The sequence below is a fragment of the Sturnus vulgaris genome, chromosome 15 (assembly GCF_052056855.1).
Source record: "Sturnus vulgaris isolate bStuVul1 chromosome 15, bStuVul1.hap1, whole genome shotgun sequence".
NCBI classification, from domain to species: domain Eukaryota; kingdom Metazoa; phylum Chordata; class Aves; order Passeriformes; family Sturnidae; genus Sturnus; species Sturnus vulgaris.
Window position 1 is genome coordinate 19,820,085 of NC_142257.1, and position 13,816 is coordinate 19,833,900.

The following is a 13,816-nucleotide window of genomic DNA, read 5'->3' on the forward strand; positions in this document are numbered from 1 at the left end:
CTGCAGCCACCCCAGTGAAAATCTATCCCAATTTTGCTTTGATCTGCTGGGATAGAGAGTGTAGATTCACTTTTTTTTTTTTTCCCCCATTGCTACAATTTGCTCTTCTTAAGGAGCCACCACTTGTGACAGGAGGCACAGTGCCTAACTGCACACGTCCTCTGGCTTGCTCTGACAGGTGAGCTTTATTCTGCAGCTCAGGTAACTGGGTAAGGAGCACTGCAGGAATTGCTAACTCAAGTGCTGCGAACCTTCCTGCACTTCATGGACAAACACATTTCTTGGTAAAAAACAGAAGTCGTCACTGCATGGCACTGGATAAGCAAACGGTTCCTCACTATCAGTTAAACTTTTTCTGTTGTTATGTCCTCCCTCCTTTCCTCCCATGCCCCCATCGGACTGGATTTTCCTCAGTGACACCCGAACTTTCTGAGCAGCCCCAGGACACAGCACGTCTGTGATGGGAGATCCTGATCCCTGACTGGCATTTGCAGAGGCCAGGACAGGGGGAAATGCATCAGCAGAGCGTGGTCACAGCTGGCTTGGTGACCCAAACTCATGGCCTGTGACAGCTGGTCCCTGCTCCCGAGCAGGGAATTCTGGAGCTCCGTCCTGAGCCAGCAGTTCCGTACCTCGAGGCATAGAGGACAGTGCCGTTGGAGAAGAGCCTGAGCAGGCGGCTGCCCACGGGGACGTGGTGCAGGAAGGAGCTCTTGGAGCCCACGATGTAAGTGTCTGGCAGCCAGAGCAGCTCCAGCAGCCGAGCATCCAGCGTGAAGCTCCTGTTGCCGTGGAACGCCAGGCGAGGGTCGGTCCAGCGCTGCCGCAGGGACAGGGTGGCTGTGAAATCCTGGGGACAGGGCACAGCCGGGCTGGGTGTCCAGGCACCTGCAGGGCACAGCTGGGGCACCCCACGTGTGTGACAGGGGACAGAACACATCCTTGTCCAACCCACCACAGCCAGGCTTCAAGCTTCACCTCCATCACTGCTTTATTCACTCTGCAATAGTCCTAATGCACCTCCACTCTGAGGTGTGGAGTTTGAGGACTAAAGATTATACTTACAGCACTTCATGTTTTTAATGAGCAGTTACCGTGACTGATGTTTTTGTGCCCATTTTGCAGGTAAGAGAACAGATGGGAAGCACACACTTCAGTTATTGCCTAGAGCTGGGAAATTCCACAATACTATAAATTTGGTTATCAAAGAGGCATTGGCACTTTGGAGAGAAAAAACAAGTGAATCCAACCTGTTATGTCAGGGATGTCTTTAGAAACCCCAAACAAGTAAAAAAAGAAAACTTGTGCCTTCAATTTTAATAGGAATTTTGAATCTAAGAACACTGGGATTAACTTGAGTTTGGCCTGCCAAAATCAGCTGGAGCATTCTCATAATGCCCCAGCAGAGGAGAATAAGCAGCACCCACTGAGCTCTGAAGCTGGTGCTGAGCCTGCTGGACACCTCAGGCACTGCTGGACTAAGCAATTTCCTTCCTCACAAGGGATGCCTCACAGGATTGATTTTTTTCTATTTCCACAGGGTCTGATTTCCAGAAGCTGCTGCGTTTTTGACAAGAAAGACTTTTGGGACCACTTCTGTTTACTTGTGAGCCCACATTATGATGGCATCTACACAGTCTGCAGTCATAAACGAGCTCTGTTTTCATCCCACTGCTGGAAGTGGCCAACAGCCCCCAAACAGCAAAGCAGTTTCAAAATGACCATTTTTGTGCTGGACACAGGAATGCATGTGAAGTCTCTCAGGCACATTCCAACTTTATCTTGTAAAATAAAAATCCTTTCACTTACCATGTCACTCTCAGATACACTAGAAATACTTGCAATGTCCAGACTCATTGTGATTTGTACAGGTTCTCCTGCAGAGGGGAAGAAATGTTTCAGCAGAGAGAAGGAAGTGGGAGGGCACAGTAAAGGCACTCGGGATGCTGTGCAGGGTGGGCACAGCCTCAGCCTCACTCGCTGTCACTGAAATGCAGAGGCCCAGAGGGTCAGACACAGTTTGAGAGCATCACAAATGACAAGACCCAGGCGTCACTGTTAGGGAGCTGGAGGTCAGTGTTTGGTGATGGGAGCAGGGGTAAATACCCAACAGCCCCGGCTGCAAAGCTCAGCAGTTTAGATCAGCAGCGTTCCAGTGGCATTTGCCATTGGACAGGCCAGGGCCACTTTGTCCCTTGATCCCAGCCCACAGCAGGCACAGGGAACTTCTCCCAGCTCAGGGAGCGCGGGGCAGCCCCGGCTCCTGGCAGAGGAGAGAAGGGCCCTGATTCCCGGGAAAGGCACTCCTGGAATGAGGAGCAGCAGTGCCTCTGCCTCTGCTCCTGTCCCTGTCTCCCTGTCCCTGTCCTGTCCCTGTGTCCCTGTCCCCATCCCTGTTCCCCATCCCTGTCCCTGTGTCCCTGTCCCCACCTCTGTTCCCCATCCCTGTCCCCCTGTTCCCCATCCCTGTCCCTGTGTCCCTGTCCCCACCCCTGTCCCCCTGTTCCCCATCCCTGTGCCCCTGTCCCCCTGTTCCCATCCCTGTCCCTGTCTCCCTGTCCCCCTGTTCCCCATCCCTGTTCCCCATCCCTGTCCCCATCCCTGTGCCCCTGTTCCCTATCCCTGTTCCCATCCCTGTCCCTGCTCCAGCTCCAGCCGGGAGGGACCCGCGGAGCGACAGCGCCGGGAGCCACCGCGAGAGGGCAGCACTGCCCGGACAGTGACAGGGATGGGGACAGGGAACAGGGACAGGGAACAGGGACAGGGAACAGGGACAGGGGGACACGGGGCAGGGACAGGAAGAGTGACAGGGGCACAGGGGCAGGGACCATTCGAGGCATAACAAGACGGTAAATTCTGTATTGTCTCAGACATTTGTTACCGTGGCCAGAAAAAGGAAGCAGCTCAGGGCTGCCAGTAGCAGCAGGTCAGTCTGCAATGGGAAATATCCACGGCCTTGTGAAAGCTGATGGGAACTTTGTCTGTCAAGCAGGGTTTCATTAATGGTTCAGGCACAGACCCAAAACGAATGGAAATAAAAATGGTCACTGCTGTTTCTTAAACTTTCAGTGCTATTTTTCAAGTTCTGAATGTCACTCTGAGAAACCCTTTCCTCTGTGTGAAGACAGCACTCACCTGGAAGCTGGGACACCTGACACCCAAATGGCTCAATAGCCTCAGAAAAGTTCCTAAATTCCTGCCAGCTCCCGACTCCCCAGAGTCTCACCAGGGTTTGAAACAGGTTTGTGTCTCAGTGTGAGATGAAAGCATGTGTGAAAAGTCAACATTCCTGGCAAGAAGAATGGCTTTGTTCCTCTGTAGCTGTATAAATAGCTGTAATAGCTGTACATGACCAAAATTAAAGCAGAAAATCACAAGGGTCAGGCTCTAAACAAAAGCTTGTACAATTAGAGCAGAATTTAGTTATTTAGTCAGGTCTTTCATAGGGATGTTAAAGTTTTTTTAATTCCTGCTCTTCACCTCACAGCTGGACATGTCCCCAAGCCCCACACATTCGAGCACCAGCTATTCAAGACAAGAGTGGATGCACGGAAAGGAGGGCAGCCTGGGACACCAGCTAATGTAAAAGAAACACAACTTTGGAACTGCAGCATCCTAAAGCAAGCTGAAAGCCTGCTCTCCCCCCCCGGAGCCTTGCAGACTGATTTTAGATGCTCCCTAGTGTGGGGCCAACATACCACCGAAGTTGGGCCGGAGGTATTTGTTGTAGCCCGGGGTGAGGTTCTCAAATCCAGGGAGGAACGTGCCCCTGTCCTGCAGGCTGGATCCGTGGCCCAGAGAGCTCCTGGGGACACAAACACCAACTCTTACATGCTGGGCTGGGCACATCTGGTCTGCAGCTGCTTCCAGCTTGTGCTCAAACAAACAAACAAACCAACAAACCATATAAAATAGTTATTTAAACCAAATAGATAATTGAAATCACAAGCATTTGCTCACATTTGCTCACATTGCTGTCTTGGCTGAATAATTAGCACCTTCAAGAGGTGCAAATGGCAAATTGCCTCAGCTGATAGCTACAGGTTAGACACACAGTGTCTTAAGAATGTTCTTAAAATGTCACAGAAAAAACAAGCAAGGTCTGTAGAATGCAAGCCTGAAAAATAAACCCCAATATTCCCTTCCCACTCCTTCTTGTACAGCCTATATCAGGAATTTCCTTTTTTCCTCCCATTTATGACAACTTGAGAGAAACCTTACAGCCCAACAGCTCCTCCCCTCCAATCTCTAGTCCCCTAAATAAGCTTCTGTTTCCTTCCCAGCTGGGTTAATAGGGCCTTGGAGCTGCAGGATTTACACTAAACAGGACCTTACAGCAGGGCCTGCTTTTGCACAGTATATATGTAAATACTTCAACAAATTTGGGACTTTTAGGTCCAAGGATAGTAATAACAGAGCTGGGAGCCTTGTGGGAGACATTTCTGGTAAAAAACTACAAGCTGTGCTGGTTCTGGACAGGAAATCAGGGGTTGCACTGTTAATGGACATACTGTGGTTTAGGGACCTATGCAGATTGCTCTCCCCTTTACCACATCCCTGACTGCACCCTGCCTCCTTTGGATGGCCTGGATAATTGGAAGCGTGGTTTCCTTTTGACCCATATTATTTATGTGAAACATTATTCAAACGTTCCCTTTAAAACAAAACAAACCCTCCACTTACCTTTGGGTTGGAAGGAAAAGACACAGACCAAAGAAGGAAAAACATCTGCAGAACATGTCTGGAGATTGTTCCTGTATTTGTTCTGCTTGTCTGCAAAGGAGAAAAGAAAGACAAAGTTCTGTGCTTTAAGGAAACTTATTTCAAGGGAAGGAGGCAGGGAAAAGAGATGCTGCAGAGTCAGAACCATCCCAGAGTGATGTTTCACATACCCAGTATGCAGTGGCTCCTGCCCTTTTTCCTGGCTAGTATCATTTGTCAGCGTGTTCCACCACTTACCACATAAACGACCCTGGGGACAACTCAGGTCTTGAAGTCCTCGACAAATTGTAGCTCCTCTTCTACCAGGGATGGCAGTTAGCTGATGCTGAGAATGGCACCACGGGAAGGGACTGATTAAATAACACAAGGTGTGGGGAGCTCCCAGAGCAGCCACACTCAGAGATGCTGCCCACAGACAGCAGATCACAGCTTCAGCCTCTGTCAGCCCCAGGCTCCCTGCCCAGCTCACAGGAGGACTCTGTGCTCCACTGCCTGTACCTGGGATAAACCCATGCATGCAGCATGAGGTCACTGCACTTCAAAGGGGTTTCGCTGACTTTTCTGGGAGTGGAACCAAGTTTGGCTGCTGGCCCAGGACTCCTTGGGCTCGTGCTGGCCTTGGAGCAGGTGCCACAGCTCTGAGCTGTGCTCTGCTCCACTCTGATCTCCAGCTCCCTGCTGGAAGTGCTGCCCCAGCCACACACCTTTTGAGACCCAGCACCTCTCCAATCACACACGGCATTCAGGGCCTCGGCTTCCAGTGTGGCTGCACCATAATAACCCAAACTTCACAGGTTTTCTGCTTGGCTTGGATCCCCACAGCCCAGAGGACTCTCCCTCCTCAGCCAGAGGCACAGCTCTGCTGCTGTGCCATGGGACAAGCAGAGCACCAGGAAATAACAACTTTTCCCACACAGAGCCAGCTCAACACCTGAACATTCAAGTGTGAATGCAGGGCATCCCACTGGAGAAAGGGTGGGTTTTCTTCCAAAACACAATATGCTCTAATACCAGTCTGAGTTTCCAACAAGGCTCTGCTCTTCTGCCCTTCTTGCCGGGCTCTGGGTCTTGCCTGGGGCAGGCACTGCTCTGCCAAGGACCAGCTTTATTTAAGCTGATCCTTCACACAAGTGACCATCAATAACTGCTAACCTACTTCCTAAAAGACACAGATCAATTGACAGAGTATTATAATCCCTTTAAATATTAATGCCCTATCAGGAAGACAATTGCACTGGGCCTAGGGACTCCTCCACTATTAGAAATTATGCCCCAGCCTTAAATAAATTAACTCAATAAGTGTCTTACCATGAATACAAATTCCTGCTTAGGGCTTGCAAATAAAATGATTTAGAGCTTTTCTTTGAGGAAAGATGAGGTGTTTAAACTTGCAAAAGAGCAAGGGCTGCCATATTCATTAGGCTTTTGTTTTAAATGGACTGCTTTGTTTTAAACTCAGGACACAACCCAGGATTAGAAAAGAGCCACGCTGATTCCACTTGACTGAAACAGAAAGGTTTGTAGGAGAGACCATAGAGTCAGCTTACTTCTTTTGCCCTAGAGAGAGGCAAATTCCATCGAAAGCCACACACAGAGACCCTTGAAGAGAGAATTTTACAGGAGCTCGCCTCAGCAGCCTCCTCCTCCTCCTCCTCATCCCTGCCTTCTCTGCTGCCCTGGCTTTGCACAGGTGCCTGTTGCATGCCCAAGGGATGTATCAGCTGTGACACAACATTGTGCTGACACTTACCTTTGTGTATTTACACTGCTAGATATTTTCGATTTATATCGATTTATAAGTAAATCTATAAGATAATTAGAACGCAAAGGTTGGATCAGTTTCTGTGAAAATGTCAACAAATTCAATTTAACCCTGGGATTGTAAAATCAATCTTGGATTTTTTAAAAAAAATCAACATTTTTCAATAACGTATTATTCTTCTAGAAAATTCTGGATCAGCACTAACTTTTGACAGACATTTTAACGAGAACATGACTGGACATTACCAGCAGTGGGCCCTTCCCCTGCATCCTTCACACCACCAGTGCATTCACTCCCTGGTTCTGTGCAATGCAGGAGCAAGCACAGCCGTGAAGCACTGGGCAGGGCAGCCCTGGTGTGCTCCATCAGGCAGGGGAGCTGGGCTGGCTTTGGGCATGTGCTGGGGAAAGCTGGGCTGCAGGGAAGGGAGCTCACAGTGCCAGCAGTGCTCAGAACAGGCTCACTCTCGTGCTTTGTTGCCGGGGTGAGGGCAGGGACCATCTCCTGCAGCCACCCTCGGAGCACAGCACGTTCCTGCCAGGGAAACTCTGCCCTGCTGCTGCTCCCTCCTCCATTCCATGGCTGCTGGCTGTGGGTGCAAATCCCAACAAGTGACTCTGGAAGAGTCCCAGGCTGTAAAGCAAACCCCTCTCCCCCTCTCCCCACCACCAGGAGCCCTGTGCAGCCCTTGCTGCACCCTTTGTCCTGAACAGGGGGTGTGGAGCAGCCCCTGTCCCCAGGCTCCTCACAGGCTGCTGTGCACAGGGACAGGTGAGTCCCCAGGAGAACGTCCCAGGCAATTCCCAGACAACTCACCTGTGCTCAGGACACACTGTCCTGGCCTCCAGCCAGAGCCCCACAGCGATTCCCAGTCTCTACAAGAACAGATGGAGAAAGACAGACCTTTCCTGTGCAAGACAACAGGGGAAATTTAAACAGGACAGGCTGGAAATAACCACAGCGAGGCTCTGGAGGTCTTCAGTTCATTATTTCCCACCTCCTGGAGGGCGATGGGCACAGGGGTCCTGTCCTGGCCAGGCAGCAGGGCTGGGTCCATCACCAGCTCTCCAGCACACAGAATTCCTGCCCCTGCAGCTCCCACACAGTGCAGACCTGATGTGATGAATGCACTTCAATGTGTCCTCCTCCCCTTGCAGTTTGCTGCACCTGCACGGTTAAACAGAGGTTATGGAATTAATCTCTCAGTAAAAAGAAATGCTACTATTGGATTCAAAAGTACCCTTTCATGTGCTGAGCTGTGGCACACGCCTGAGGGTCCCCCCGAGCCCCAGGGAGAGCCAGCCCTCCCCAGTGCCCTCCCTCCACCTGCTGCAATGCCCCGGAGCCCTGAAGCAGCAGCACAGGACGCTCAGACTGCAGCAGGGCTCTGAATAAAACCAGAGCTCTCCAATATCTCACAGCAGTAACTCGGGCTTCAGCAGCCACTCGGACAAACCTCAGCCCAAAATCCAACCAAAGGCTACGCACGTGCTTTGAGGCCGAGCCTGGGGACACATCCCGGGGAGCCAGAGGGGTTGGAGGCAGCCAGCAGCCCTGCCCCTGGCACAGGAGCAGCAATTCCAGCCCGCCTCTGTCCACAGGGCTCTGCTGCCTCTGGGAGCCTGCGGGAGCCGGTGCTGGGAAGGCACTGCAGTGACACCAGGACCACGTTTCACACAGACACCTTTATTTTCATATTTCTGCATGGATGAATGTTCTTTTTCCTGGGATGTACTGGTAGACAGATAATACCCTACAAAATGGAGTTTAGCAAACATATATATATATGTACACACATATATATAGTCTGGCAAAATCGCTTCTGCATTCCTCCATGTGCCAGAATCGATGCTTACAATCAACCAAAGCCAAAGGGACACTGTGAGGTCTTGGGTTATTTTTCTTATCTACAACATAAAATAGTGTTTGCATTTCTTTTCAATGCGATTGTCTGCTCTCCTGCTTATACTTAAGCAGAACTGTGGAAGGGAAGAGACATGCCTGAAACTTTCAGTTTCCAGTACCCCGAGTTACTGTCAGTGGCGCAGGTAGAAAAACATTTCTGAACTTTACACAAGAGCCAAACGATCAGTTCGGTGTATGCCACCACATCCAATGTCAGAGCACCCCTGGGTCAGTGATACAATGAATGATGTAAGTGTTAGCTCACAGCACGGCTCATTTTCACAGCCCCCACGCACACGGATATGTTTGAGTCCCACTTTTAAAAGTTTCATTGCAAATTTTCAACCTTACAGTGTCCCTTGAGAAAAAATACATACTGAGTTTAAGAAAGGACACCCTCCTACAGGTATTTTTTTTATTATTAAAACCAACGTTTTTAAAACCATTCAATAAAATTGAATACAAATTTCCGTTGGAGAATAGCATTTGTAACAGTGAAGCTATACATGGCTGATCCATTAACATGGCTTTAGTTATCACGATTTACATTATTTGCATTTTCCCCTAGGTCTTTCATGGCACTTCCAGAAAGAAGAAAAGTTTGACACACTGCTGCTACCATCTCATCTGAGGTGACCCACAGACACAAGAGTGTTTGCTCTCAACACATATTGCAGTCAGGAAATGGCACTGCCCATGACGCCTGAACCTCAGGGTATTTGTGTCTCAAGCTTTTAGCTTGGCTCATGGTTATTCATAATATTGCATTGCATTCAGAGGAACAGGAAAACAAACAGCCACAGAACAGGCACAGGGGGGTTTTTTTTAGTTTTCTTTTTGTTTTTCAATATCATTTATCACATTCCTATTTGTCAACAGATTGTTACCTAAAATGCATGTTAGAAAGGCTTTCTTTATAAAATGCTGGCATGAAGATGCAGACTAATGTTTGTAGCTAGTGAAACAGTCAGAGTCCTGATTCAGACATTATTTAAACATTCATAACTTGGAGAAAATGTGCACAGTTGATAGCACTGACAGAGAATCTGACTGTAACAGGAACTGCCTTCTGCCTCTGGCAGGAGGATTGATGAGGGTGGCAGAGTAGCAGAGTGTGTTTTATTTAGAAATCTGTACTAGTGCTTGTCATAAATATTGCAAGCCCCGTTTACGAGCACACGGAGGCTTGGCAAGTTTACAGTCGAGTAACATTCACAGAAAACATGAAAAACAAACCCAAAGCCATTTGCATGCAGAGAGCAGCTCTCTCCCAGGCACTGATGTCTCACCTGCTGGCTGAGCACACCTGCCCTGGACAGGTGCTGCTGCTGGAAAACCCAGAGGCCTCCCATGCACTGGTGCATCCCAGCTGGAACAGGGGAGCAGGGGAAGAATTGGCTTTGCCAAGGCAAGGACTCTGCCCCAGGCACGTTCTGCAGCCTGAGCTCGGGAAACGCAGCTCTGGGTGACACTGGGCGAGTCCTCCCGTCTCAGCTGCTCGGGCTGGGTGGAACACAGAGCCCAAGCCAGGCTGAGCACCAGGGCAGTGTGGGAGGGCTCTGACTGGGGGGATCAAATCAAATCAAATCAAATCAAATCAAATCAAATCAAATCAAATCAAATCAAATCAAAGCTCGTTATCCTCTAAGGGCAGACGGGGTGTGGCTGTCAGCATCTCCTCCACCTGAGGCAGCCGCAGGGCTCCTGGCAGCGCAGAGCAGGCACAGTGGAGCAGCAGAGGAGGTGGCAGCAGTGCAGGGTCGGTACTTGCTCCCTGATTTCAGCACTGCACGTCAGCATGCACTGGCAGTGACACCAGCTGTGCGCTGCTCAGCTGCAGCCAGGAGAAAGCAGTGACAGCCCTGGTGACAGAACTGCTGCCAGCGGGGCCGGGAAACACAGCTGAGGCCAAATTCATCACAGCAACTCCAGAAATTAACTTAGCTTCAGGGACTATGGCATCATGCAACTAATAACGCTTTCTTTTGGAAAGGGCACATTCCAAACATTCCTGTCTGTATGTGCCATCTCATAAGCACCCTTGAAGCAAGACTATTAGAGGAAAAAGGCACTGTGCTTGCCTGATTCAAATGCTTAATTTCCATTGTGCTGGCCGCTCCTGCCTCTGCTGAAGTGAGTGCTTAGAATAACAGACTAAGCAGTTTTGGTGGGAGGGAAAACCTGGTAATTATATTAAATTCTGTCATTTGCTGAAGTGATTGCAAGAAGAATCAAGAAGGAATGGTGTAAACTGCGTATTATTCCAGCTACAACTGACGTCTTTCTGACAAGGAGACAACTTAAAGAAACAAAGTTGAGACTACACTGCAGTGTATGGAGGAGCACAGTGAAAGGGGGCAATGCCCCATCTTGGGGAACTGGCATTACCGTTATACAGACCTACTTCTGTAATCAGGAATGCTTCAATAGATTACATTTTTATAAAATTAGGGCTACAGAACTGAGGCATTTTATGTATTCTGTATTATAAAAACCTTCCACTTACATAACTTTTGAAATATATCTTCAGTACTAACAGTTTGTCTGTAACCTAGTATGTGATACAATAAAAATAAATGCTTACTGGGTGGGAGTGATGCAGCACTATGGCAGGGACTGTCCCATCTGCATGGTTTGAGCAGCTGCAAAAGTTGGCTGTTCCCTCCTTCCCTTTGTTTCTCAGCCATTGTCTGCCTGCAGGTGGCAATGGCAATGGTGGCTCAGCTTTCCTAAGAGGCTTCTTCACAGAAAGCTCTGATGTTCCCCAGCTGACCTTGGTGTAAATTCACTACATGGCCTTTTCTGTTTTATTAATTAAAAATCCAACCCCCTAAACCAATATTCTACTTAGCATTAGCAAAGAAATGGGGCTTGTACAAGGCATGCTACTGCCATGTGTGAAAAAAACACAGGCCTGGCAGCTGATTCTGAGGCTCATAACAATTCAAGAGCTCTCAATCAAATGTGCTGGGCACTTTGTGGGTGCCAAGGTCTGTATGCTGGAACACAGATGCATCTTTGTCATTCATGGAGTCAAACAAGAAAGCTTAAATGAATCCATAAAGGGGCAAGACTGTAACATCCAGTGATGAACCTAGCAAGTGTGTGCCAAACTACAGCAAAAGGACCCCAGCACGTGGCCATGGTGCTGTTGAGATGCACGTGGAGCATCACCTGCTGTCCCTGGGACTCAGCAGGTGGCTGGGACCAGAGCAGGTGCTCACCTTTCTGTAGCAGCCCTTACACACCTGCTGGTCTCTTGGGAACTTCCCATTCCTGAACAGGATTTGTTCTGTACTTTTATATCAGTATGTGCAACACGTTCTGCTCCTTTCTGGCTCACCCTGGCATGAAGATCACCTGGTTCACACGTTCAGGAAGAACTCCACTGAGCTCAGCGTGGTGGCACCAGTGCATGTGAGAGCACAGCAGGATCTCTGCAGAAATGCTGGCTACATGGGCTGTCTGTTTAATGTCCCAGGTACCCTGACTTCCACTTTTTCCACAGACTGCCCTGGTAGACTGGGGTTTTGTCAAAGCAGATTAATGGCAAGGCATCCACAGAACATTGTGCTGAACAGAGGTATGGACTGAGATGTCACTTGCAATAGATGGCCAATAGCTATCAACATGTGCTACCATAGGGAATTAAGCTTGCTAGATTAAAAGCAGGACTTGTGCCTAGCAAACAATGCTCTGTATTACTCATTGAACTTCGAGCAGCAGTTCTCTCTTGTTGGGATTTATTAAAATGTTCACATGCTTCCAAAATGAAACAAAGGTCCACCAGCATCTTCTGGGGAGAAGAGGTGGGATCGGTTGCATTCAGTTGCCATTTGATTGGACATGTCAAACAAAACCCTCACACGCTGGACATGGCTCAATTGGAAAATCTTTCACCCAGAAAGGAGATCTTGGTCACACAGAAGTCTCAGACTCCTCCAGTGCTCATCTGCTTACATGACATTCTCAAAGAGCTGTAAGGATCGCATGATATTGTCGTCCTGAAAGCAAGGAGAGGATATTGCCATGAAAGCAGCACAGACAGGCACAATCCATCACTCTGCCCTGGTTCCAGGGAGCTGTGCAGCTCCTGCAGGCAGCAGCCTTGCTCTGGGAATGCTGTCCCCTCTGGGAGCTGGGGCTGCTTCAGGGCCCAGATCCAGCACAGCAGCTGGGCAGTGCTGCAGCCCTGGGCTGCTTTGGGCACTCCCAGCACAGCATTTTCTCCTGAGCCTGACATCCAGCACAGCAGCTGGGCAGTGCTGCAGCCCTGGGCTGCTTTGGGCACTCCCAGCACAGCATTTTCTCCTGAGCCTGACATCCAGCACAGGCTGTGCCAGGCAGGGCACGGGGCTGGAGCCTGTGCTCAACCCTCACACCCTGACCCTGGCTGTGCTCTGGGCTAATGTGCTCCACAAGCCCAAATGGAATGGCAGGTTTTGAACCAACAAGCAAACTGCCTTGAGGGAGCATTTCCTGCCAGAAATTCCAGCTCAAACACAGAACACATGCAATCTGTGCAACCTCGGCCTCTCCGAGGCTCCCAGGGCCAAATGAGAAAGTTACAGACAGACACGAGGGAAATCCTGGACTATTTCTCCTGAAGTATTGGAATTTTACTCTGAGATAAGAACCAGATCAGTATTCAAACACATAATGATGGTCCCCCCCCACCTCCACTTCGGGAATTCAGTTATTCCAGAAGTTAGAACAGCTGGTTGCCTGCAACAAGAAAATAATTTTCCACATTGAGCAGCTCAGGAGATCTATTGCACTGCATTCCAGAGTCATCATCCGTGTCACTGGTCACTCTGGGTGCCAGGCATCACCTGGCACAGGAACCAGCCACCCTGGCCAGGGTCATGCCAGGGCTTCGCTGCCCCAAGCCAGAGCAGCTGCAATGGCACAGTGAGCACTGCTGTGAACCTTGCTTTGCTTTTCACAAAGATAAAAAGAATAAATCTTGGTGCTGCAGGGCTTGCTCCTGCCTGCCAGAAAACAGCAGCTGACAGGGCATCAGCCTGCCCAGCTCCCAGTGCCAGGATGGCAGCAGAGGGAACCCAACCCAAATGGGTACAGAGAATTAAAACTCCAACAGTTCCAGGTAAAGTAAAGCTGCTTCAATCCTGAGACCACTGATCATACACACACCCACAGGCGAGTTAGGAACGTGAAGAATAACCCACAACACAAATGATCAAATGAAGATGGTGCCAAAAATAAGCCAAACAATCAGGGGGGACCAAGAATGAAGCAAACATTAGCCTTCTATTATACATGTGCTAAACAAGGATTTTGCTGCCTGAAGTCCCTGACTGAGACTGGATGTGGCCAGAGCCAGCTTTGACACCAAAGCAGCAGAAGCCAGCCCAGCCCTCCAGAGTGAGCATCCTCCCCTTGCTCATGGACAGAAGAGATGTCTGA

The 13,816-nt window shown here is 49.4% G+C and overlaps 2 protein-coding genes across 13 annotated transcripts in view; both read right to left on the minus strand.

Annotated features, from left to right (window-relative positions):
* The window catches only part of GABRP (gamma-aminobutyric acid type A receptor subunit pi), a 20,401-nt gene extending 13,342 nt beyond the window's left edge, over positions 1-7,059 (minus strand). Inside the window, exons 1-4 of one of the 2 annotated variants that reach the window (XM_088173996.1) lie at positions 4,684-7,059; positions 3,699-3,805; positions 1,810-1,877; positions 633-850 (exon numbers count right to left, since the gene is read on the minus strand). In XM_088173996.1, coding sequence (XP_088030122.1) covers positions 633-850; positions 1,810-1,877; positions 3,699-3,805; positions 4,684-4,739 — 449 coding nt within the window. In that variant the 5' untranslated portion in view covers positions 4,740-7,059. Of the gene's footprint in view, positions 1-632; positions 1,643-1,809; positions 1,878-3,698; positions 3,806-4,683 lie in introns of those variants that run through there. The other variant, XR_015807057.1, reaches the window with a different exon arrangement.
* A 1,091-nt stretch (positions 7,060-8,150) lies between these two features.
* The window catches only part of KCNIP1 (potassium voltage-gated channel interacting protein 1), a 201,458-nt gene continuing 195,792 nt past the window's right edge, over positions 8,151-13,816 (minus strand). For all 11 annotated transcript variants that reach the window (XM_088173999.1, XM_088174003.1, XM_014889925.2 and 8 more), the window contains one exon: positions 8,151-12,393. In XM_088173999.1, the coding sequence (XP_088030125.1) occupies positions 12,346-12,393 (48 nt within the window). In that variant the 3' untranslated portion in view covers positions 8,151-12,345. The remainder of the gene's footprint in view (positions 12,394-13,816) is intronic.